The 9792-nt window shown below is 38.3% G+C and overlaps 1 protein-coding gene across 1 annotated transcript in view; it reads left to right on the forward strand.

Moving 5' to 3' along the window:
• The window catches only part of CADPS2 (calcium dependent secretion activator 2), a 420173-nt gene that overhangs the window by 14500 nt on the left and 395881 nt on the right, over positions 1–9792 (forward strand). Inside the window, exons 2-3 of the mRNA XM_042782532.1 lie at positions 1154–1234; positions 8715–8951. Coding sequence (XP_042638466.1) covers positions 1154–1234; positions 8715–8951 — 318 coding nt within the window. The remainder of the gene's footprint in view (positions 1–1153; positions 1235–8714; positions 8952–9792) is intronic.

Raw genomic sequence — 9792 nt, forward strand, 5'->3', positions numbered from 1 at the left:
GGAAGGAAGGTTGGGCAATCCTACTTCCGTAGTGATACTGCCTCGGAAACCCAAGGAGGGGTCGCTATGAGTCGGGTCCAACTCGAGGGCACCTAACAACAACAAAAAACAACAATGTTGTATTCAGTTCTAACCTATCTTTATATAGATCTTTACCAAAGTGTGGATGTGTTGTTGGGTGTCCATACTTCTAAATGGTGGAAGTAGGAGAGGAAGTGGGATTAAACCGAGAGAAATGTCTGTCTTGTTCGCCTCTGCATCCCCACTTGGTATTTACACTGAGCATAGCTCGTAGAAGGTCCTCAAGTTCACATTGTTTACAGCAAACTAATGAAAGACGATTGAGAAACAATTGGGGAATAAAAGAATTGTGATTTATATAAATGAATTTATATAAAACATTAAAGAATTATTTCATACAGAAAGAAGAGTAAGTTTCCATCAAAATGGAGGCTATTTAAAAAATAAGTAACAGTAGCATGTTTTCCTTTTTTTCAGTGGAACTTAGGAGAATGGAATTCTTATGTACCAGCCTGTAAGAGTAGAAGGATTTCTTGGCAGTAGAAATTGTTTTCTATTAGAATAGGGGCTTATATGAACACTTAAATGATGGAGTGTTATTCAGTCAATCAAACTGTACTTTTACAGTTAAGCACTATTACAAACTTATTTTAAAAATGGAGTATTTTTTTCAGTACATAGAAGGAATTACAACATTACTCAGAACCTCACTATCCAGAATTTTGTGAGGGGCATCTGAAAGAACAAACAAGGGATTCATGTGTCTGGAACTATTTAGGGCTGCCCTGTGTGAGGACAGAATTGAATGACCTTAATGGCAATCTAATACAGCCTCAAGAAAAGAATTGTTGTGGACAGGTAGGGCAAAGAATTACTAGATTTCTTGGTAAACTGAGCTATTGAACCGTAGATATTAATTCAGTTTTTCTGTGGGGGGGGAAAGTAAACAAAACAGTGAAACCCAAGGAGTTTAACTAGGCTACCAATTTAATTAAATGACGTTCTACGTTCTCTTCTTAATAGGTGGTCGAGAGAACTGGTTAAGATTTTTTGAGTCCTTTAATTCTTGCTCCCATCTGTAGACCACTGCCATTAGGTAATCTTATAAATATAACTTCTGTTTTATTTTCAGCTGGATAATGCTGATGAACAAGCAGCCCAGATCAGAAGGGAACTTGATGGTCGGCTGCAGTTGGCAGAGAAAATGGCAAAGGTAAACTGTGAACTTTGGCATACTGTACTACATTGCTTTCTTCATATAGACTTTGTGAAAGGAACGAGTAAGGCTTTCTTACAAGGTATGAAAGCCGGCATAATTTCTTCTGTGGATGTATCCTACTCAGCCCCAAATATCTGAATGCATATTATCCAAATGGAGCATCTCATTCCGTTTCACATATCCATCTTAGATATAAATATCTAAATTAAATGATAAAATTGGTAGTTTTTTTCTTTCTTTAAAGCAATACCTGAATTTCTCAAACTTCCAGATTTTAAAAAAAAGCTTAAAATTATACTAAGTAAAACATAAGCAGGAAGAAAAATCAATATGTTTCAGGGTAGGCCACATGGCACTTGGCACATAGTGGTGTCCAATTAGCATGTGAATGAATGATTCAATGAATGAATGTAAAATGTAATTTGAAACAATGAGTACATAGTCTGGAAGATATATTTGATACAATAATGCATTTACTTTTATTTGCCCAATCACCATCTTTCTATGAATAGAATTGATTTCAAACAAACATCATGAGTTCCTTTTTATTATTTAAGGCTTTTTAGAGACAATGAAACTTAATTGAATTAATCATTCTTTAGTGAATTGATGGGTTAATTTCAGTGGTATAAAATTTTTAGTCTTCTCAATAGAATTGTGATTATAGTACTATTGATTGTTCTGAGAATAAGATTTTCTGCCTCTCCCTCTGCTGAGAAGAACTTTGAATATTTAATGTATTAATGTTTAGGTCTTCTTCCACTTAGGGATTTTTTTTTCTTTATTTTATTTTATTTTATTTTTAATTGAGATAGAACCTGTATATAGTAAAATGCACTAATCTCTAGTTTACAGTCTGATGGATTATACCCATACACCCACCTCCCAAATCCAGATAATGATTTTTCTGAACTTGAGAGGGCTCTCCTTAGTGACTTTAACAAATGAATTTTTTTGTGTGTTTCTGCACAGATAACGTATATTTATAATATACATTATATTAGCCTTAAGAATGCTAATATTGTGTTTATCTTAATATTTATTAAGTTAAAAATAGAGGAAAAGGGGTAGTAGGAACCTATAAATTGAGTAATAGGGATGACAGTAAGTTGTGAGGACCCAACCAGAGATACCTGAGGAAGAATCTCCAGACGAATGAAGACATAGGGTGATGGGAATTAGGGCTCAAGAGTTATGTTTGCATAGAGGGCATGTTGAAAGGACAGCATGCCATGTGACTGGTTATCTAGAGAGACAAGACGTCATTCTAGATATTCGAGTATGGAATTGATGGAATAGAGGATCAAACAGTTTGAGACAGGTGAAAGCTATAGAGAGAATGGTGTTTTACCAAAGAACTTAACCTGGATTAGAATCTGCCCAGAAGGGAATTTGTTTTTCTTAAGGACTTAAAACTAAGAAGAAATACAAAGATGTGTGCTAGGCATGGTAGGACAAGACAGTGAAACTGTACTCAGCATTTATAAGTTGCCCTGGTAGTGCAGTGGTTAAAGTACTTAGCTGCTAACCAGAAGGTTGGTGGTTTGAACCCATCAGCCACTCTGTGGAGAAAAGACCTGGCAATTTTGTTGGGCAGTTCTGCTCTGTCCTACAGAGTTGGAATCAACCCCACAGCACACAACAACTCTGTACAGGTGCCAAATAGGCAGGAGGCTGCATCTTCAGACCTCCTCTAACCCCACAAGAGGAAGACAGAATCACCATCAGTAGCCCAAGGCCTGTTCCTCCAAGGCCAGACATGCTGCCTCCCTCCAGCCCTTTCACCAACCCTGACACCAACTGCAGCACCTGCCACCTCTCTGCTGGGTTCAATAATTCACTGCGGTGGCCATACAGAACTCACAGATTTTGGGGATTATTAGGGAATCAACAGGCTACAATTCAAGTCCAGGAACACGTTCAGTCTCTCTCAACCCACCGTCTCTCAGCTGACAGTCTCTTTCAGTCTCTCTCCCGGCAGTACGTGTCTCTTGGTGTTTCTCTCTCAGCAGTGCATGTCTCTCAAGTCTCTCTCCCAGCAGTGGTGTCTCTCGGTATCTCTCTCAGCAGTGCATGTCTCTCAGTGTCTCTCTCCCAGCAGTGGTGTCTCTGGGTGCCTCTCTCAGCAGTGTGTGTCTCTCACGTCTCTCTCTCAGCAATGTGTGTTTCTCACATCTCTCAGCTGACAGTGAAAGATTCCTTCTGTCTCTAGGAGGGCTCCTTTTGAGCCTGGCAGAGTGGCCAAACTAATCAATCCCAGCATCAGAATTCTATACACCAGAGAGAGAGAGACCGCCCAGAATATTGCTTTGTGCCACTCTCAACAGAAATACCCTAGGTGGATAACTTTAACAGTCAGGAGCTACTCATTTGCTCATGAACAATTCCACCACAGAGTTTACAAGACTTATGGCTAGAAAAGCCACACTATGTAATTTACTACACTGCAACAGGTAATCCTGTTTGTTGAAAGTTCACTTTATACCACTTTGCGTTTATGAATTACCTACATTAGTGCCTATTTTCGTTGAAGAAATGTGAAGAAGATTATTCCTTTTATGAAAAAAGGCAGAGAACAAAACTAGCATCCAGCGTTTGTTTTTTAGCGAGGAGCCAGTGAGGACTGGCACACACACCAAGCGGCCAGAGCTGTCCCCAAGCTCTTCCCCCAGATCTACATTCGACACCTCAGCACCAAGCTGCCGGAGCTTTGAAATGCATTTATGTTAGTGTTATTTTAGGGTTTGTGTGTTATTTTGATATGACCTGATAGGTTAGATTTTGGGTCTAGGAATGCTCAAATTTTTATCCCATGTGAATCGATGGGTAATTAATTACTTCTTCACTTTATGCCATTTCAGCTTACAAAAAGTTTCATAGGAATGCTCTACTTTTGGATAAAGGGGGAAACGTGTATGCAGATTGTACTTGAGACATCATATGCTGTCGTCAATAGACTACTCCTCAAAGGGCCTAGCTGAATAAGTAATGTCTTAGGACAGTCAATCCTCTACATTCATGTCTGAGGGCATGAATGCCTGCTCATAACCTCTGGGCCAAGTACGAGGAGAGAGCCAGTGATAAATACAGGGACTCTTTCCTGAGAGGACCCTAGGGTTTCATCAGAAATGTTGATAAAATAGAAAAAGGATGGAGATGAAAGGAAAGCCTTTGGGGTTAGATGGAAGAAAAAATACACGTATCCCACCAAAAACAAGATCCCTTTCCGTGAAAATACAGACATAGCAGATGGAGCGGGTTTAATTACTTTCTACTTAAGATTCACCACACTTAATCTGTTTTAACAAAATATTTATAAGACCATCTTTACAGAAGCAGATCACCACATCTTTCTCTTACATAGCATCTGATTTATTCGAACTACTGATCTTTCAGTTAGCAGCTGAGCACTTAACCACTGTGCCACCAGGGCCCTTTCCATTGTCTTAAATCCTACAATAACCCTGTAAATCTATAAGGGTAGATTATATCCTTAAGTTAATTTTATAGACAAGGCAATTGAGGCTTTGGGAAGATTATAGACTTCACTAAGATGATATAACAGGTAAGTGACAGAGGCAGGAATCAAAACCTGACCTTTTGACTCCAAAGCCCAGGCCCTCTCTCTCAGACCTTGCTGTCCCTTCAGCCCAATGAATTGACAAGTATGGTTTATTAATAGCTCGTAGATGGCAATCAGAAATTCCCCCTTCCACACTTCATAAAACAGAGCAATATAGCAATCAACCACAGGACTCAAATCTGTTTCAAGGGATATAAATTTGATTTTAGCATTTTAGCCAAGGAATAATTAGGAAGTGATGGAAAGAGTGTGAACTGGGCCAGAAAGACCTTTGGTCAAGTCCATGACTGCTCTTTGCTAGACATAAAACTTTTAGGGAGTTAGTCACCCTTTCAGAGCCTCATTTGTTCTGTCTGGAGAGTCATGGAACAAATATTAGTCAAGCACCTATTGTGCACTAAGCACAATTTTAAGCACTTGGGATATACCCTGAAAAAAACTCAGACAAAATATTTCTTCTGTGTCCTAGTGGAGTTTATATTTTAGTTGGGAGAAACCCACAATAACTACTATTTATAAAATGGAGCAGAAAACGTGGTGTCAGGAATGTGGAAAGGAGGGAAGGGTAATTATCATTTTCAATCAGGGTGAGCCGTTTTAAGAAGATGGCATTCAGTGAAGATGTAATCAGGCTTCCACCTAAGGTTTACTTGGTGCCATGATCCTGAAGTGAAAATCTAAAATTAATGTAGGCATGAGAAACAGCGTGGCAAAGTCATCCAGTGGTGTGAACCCCAGACTTCATCTAGTGAGAAAGGGGACTTACTAAGTTTTATTAATGAGAAATATTTTATGAAACATTATTGTTTTCCTGTATCTAATGTGTTAGGGCCCCTAGAGAGCTATGCTGTCCAGCAAACTAAAGTAGTCCATCTAACCCATGGTTATAGGAGGAACTCTTCACAATTAAGCAACCAGAGACTGGCCCTCTCTCTAGGTCAGTTCAAGCTTAACATGTGTACTTGCCTGATGGACAACTGGTTTTGTTTAAAGTGAGAAGCAACACACGCAGTCTAAAAAATGTTGATAAAGTACTGTTGGTAAACCTCAAAGCTGTGCAGCAGAGTTGTGACCTTTTTCAAAGGACAAAAAACAAATAGGCAGATCGTGAGTATAGGCTATTCCTTGAATAGTTGGAAAATACTAATGTAACAGTCAGTTTTGATGAGGCCTACCACTGCTTCCCTGACAGATGATGATGAAAGGTGTTTCTAGTTAATGCCAAATAAGAAAATGTTGGATTTCTTTTCCACGTGCTAATTTTAAGATGTCCATAAAATTGGGAATTTGAAAAAATCTGATGCCTCAGCACTTTCAAGGATGTGATATCTTTGCCTTTACTTTGGTAAAACTACAATTTTAAAAAAAGGCAAAATCATGACTCAAACTAACAAAAACTTAGCACACATTAAGGATTTTATGGAGCTGCTGGTTAACGAATGAACCAAAACAAAAACAAACTCACAGCCATTGAGTCAAGTCCAACTCATAGTGACCCACTTTGGGTTTCTGAGGAGGTAACGGAAGTCTTCCTTCCTCAGAGTGGCTGATTTGAACCGCCAACCTTCTGATTAGCAGTCAAATGCCTTAAGCACTATGCCGCCAGAGCTCCCCCCCAAGAAAAGCTCCAGTAAACCCACTGCCATCAAGTCAATTCCAACTCACAAGTACACACACCCATTTTATGTATGCCCACGTATACACACCCATGAACACATTTGTATATACATAAATATGTTTATATATATATAATACACACACACACACATATATGTATATGTTTATGTGTGTGTGCGTGTCTATGTATATAATCTCCAAAGAAAAGCAAATATTCTACTCTATGGATGGGTAAAAACATCAGTTGTCATCACATGATCAGAGTAAAACTGTGCTTCATCGGGTTTTCAGTGGCTGATTTTTTAGAAATAGGTCATTAGACCTTTCTTCTGTGTCACCTCTGGGTGGACTCAGACGGCCACATATTTAGTTAACAGCCAAGTGTGTTAACCATTGATACCACACAGTATTGTCTGTTTTTCCTGAGGATGCAAAGCTACTGTTTTGTAATGTTGACTCAAACTATATAGAAGTATTAAAAGAAAACATAAGAATCTTCCTTGGGAAAGTAAATAATTCGTGTAGGTATTGTGTTGAATAACCTTGTAATCATGAATATGTAATGTTAATATTGATTACATGTAAATCACATTTCAGGGAACGTCTGCAGGTTATAGTAGAGGGTATGAAGCCCAGGTAGCTTGGGACTCTGGGACCAATTCGTGAAGTGGGTGGATGCTTCTTTCTGCCCCTGAATGAGTTGGTGCGGCCACGGCAGAAGAAATGCAGATTGACAAAGAGCCCATTAGCGCTGGAGATACGGGTTTCTTAGGTTCTGTTTTGAATGATGCAGAGGGGAAGCACAGTGTACACAGGGATTTTCCAGAGCATTTGGTAATGACTTGAAAGGTAGCTGCTTTCATCACCAGCCAGTTTTGTACATTCAGTGCCCTTTTGACATTATAAAACTACATACTCTCTTCCTTTAAAAGAAAAAACCTAAATTCTATGTTGGCAAAGATTAAAGTAACAAGAAAAAGTGTGGGAATCAAGTACTGTCATTTGCTGTTTGTGTAGCCATGTGTTGGTATAATCTTCTCTCAGGGCAGTTTAGCAGTGTCTGTTCATACTGGTCTAAATATCAATATTTAGAATGCTCTTTTAACTAAGTAGAAGCAGCAGAAATCTCTTCACAGCAATATGAGGATGGAATGGCAATATTCATATCACTTAGGAAGAACATAGAATTTTCCAAATTTATATATATATATTTTTTACTTACAGCTTTTATCATAAATTGACCTTGTGTTTTAAAATTAAAAATTTCAAAACCTTCTGTAAGAAATGAAATGATGGCCATAAACGAACTTGGCCTCAGTAAAATGGCTGTGTTACTACTCAGTGATGGGAGTTTCTAAACTTGAGTGCTTCTTTATAAAAGTCACATCCTCCCAACAATGTGGATCTGCAGTAAGACCAAACAATGAACATTTGTTTCCTGATAGACAAAGCAAGGTATCCTGAGCATTTATCCCAAGCTTCAAAACTAGCAGTGGCTAATGAAAAAAACAAAAATCAGACCCACTGCTATCAATTCCATTCCAACTCATAATGACCCACATTGGTTTTCCAAGACAGTAAATCTTTAAAGTAGATTGTCTCATCTTCCTTCTGTGGAGTGGCTGGTGGATTTGAACCGCCAACCTTCTGGTTAGCAGTCAAACTCCTTAGGCATTATGTCTCTGCAACTTCTTATTAGCTAATGAAGACTCATCTATATACCTGAGCACCAACACTTCTTACATCCTTGTTTCCTGTTTGTTTTTATTCAATTTATTATTTTCAAAAACAAAGTTAATGGGAAAATGTATATAGTGTTGTTCATTTTGTACTACAATGATCACCAGTAAGATATATGAGGAACCTTTAGATAAAATCAAAACATCAAAGTCTGATACTATTAAAGCCTAGATAGACTAAATTATGGAGGAGATACGTTATATTGTACCCACTGTGTCAACCCATCTCCCTGAGTGTCTTCCTCTTTTCCACTGATCTTCTACTCTACCAAGTCCTTTTCTAGGGACTGGTCCCTCCTGGTAACATGTCCAAAATGGGTACAACAATGGGCTTACACAGCAACGGTTGTGAGAACGGTCCAAGACCAGCAGTGTTTCGTTCTCTTGTCCATAGGGCCACTATGAGTTGGAAACAACTCCAGGGCACCTGATGACAGCAACAACATTGTATTGAGATTGTCATAATTTCTTTTATGATAAAAGTGAACTATTACTTGTGTTAGTAACATTGTTACATTTTAAATTATTTTTTAAGGAAAGAAAATTCCCCAAGTTTATTGCAAAAGAAATGGAGAATATGTATATAGAAGAGTTGCGGTCTTCTGTGAATTTGCTGATGGCCAATTTGGAAAGTCTTCCAGTATCGAAAGGTGGTCCAGAATTTAAACTGCAAAAATTAAAACGTTCCCAGAATTCTGCGTTTTTGGACATAGGTGATGAGAACGAGATTCAGCTGTCCAAGTCGGATGTGGTTTTGTCATTCACCTTAGAGGTAAGTGGCTTATCCCACGCTCACCTCTGACAGCACAAGTGAGGCTGCAGAATAATTTCTGCTGACCTCTGTGGTCACCTTTAGTATTTAAAGCAGTGTAATACATTTTGAAGTGGTTAACTAACTGTTCATTTGCTAGATAATCTAATAATGTATGCAAATGAATGCAAATCATCCTTTAAATGTAACAACAGTATTAGCATTAAATAATAAGATAATACACATTTTAAGATGTCTTCTTTATGCCAACTAGACTAGCGTTAAGTCCCTTGCTAAAATAATATCAAAACACGTTTTGGGTGAAAATAGTATTTAAACATCATTGAATTCTTTGTAATCTGAAAACTTTCTCAGGCTTTTGGTTAACTTGTTTTATTGAAGAGATCCACCTTCTAGAATCAAATGAAATAAACCAGCACAATATTGGGCACTGTAGATGATGAGAAGTAAAATAGAGATTTCTCCATTTTGAGGATAACCAAAACCACACCCACAGCCCTCAAGTCCATTCCAACTAATAGCAACCCTGTCTAAGGCAGAGTGGAGCTATCTCATTGTGTTTCCAAAGCTGTAAATCTTTATGAAAGCAGACTGCCTCATCTTTCTCCCGTGGAGCAACTGGTGGGTTCAAACCACTGACCTTTTTGTTAGCAGCCAGCTGCCTTAACCACTGCATCACCAGAGCACCTTCTTTGAGGATAGGCACAGTATATATTTTTACAAAGAACAAGAACAAATAGCATGCACTTTAAATTGGGTTCCTCAAAACTTCGATGTTGTTTCTTTCTATATAAATCATACGAGCTCTGGTAGCACAGTGGATGAAGCATTCAGCTGCTAA

Source organism: Orycteropus afer, unplaced genomic scaffold, assembly GCF_000298275.1.
Source record: "Orycteropus afer afer isolate SDZICR_OR568_19922 unplaced genomic scaffold, OryAfe1.0 scaffold00359, whole genome shotgun sequence".
Classification (NCBI taxonomy): Eukaryota; Metazoa; Chordata; class Mammalia; order Tubulidentata; family Orycteropodidae; genus Orycteropus; species Orycteropus afer.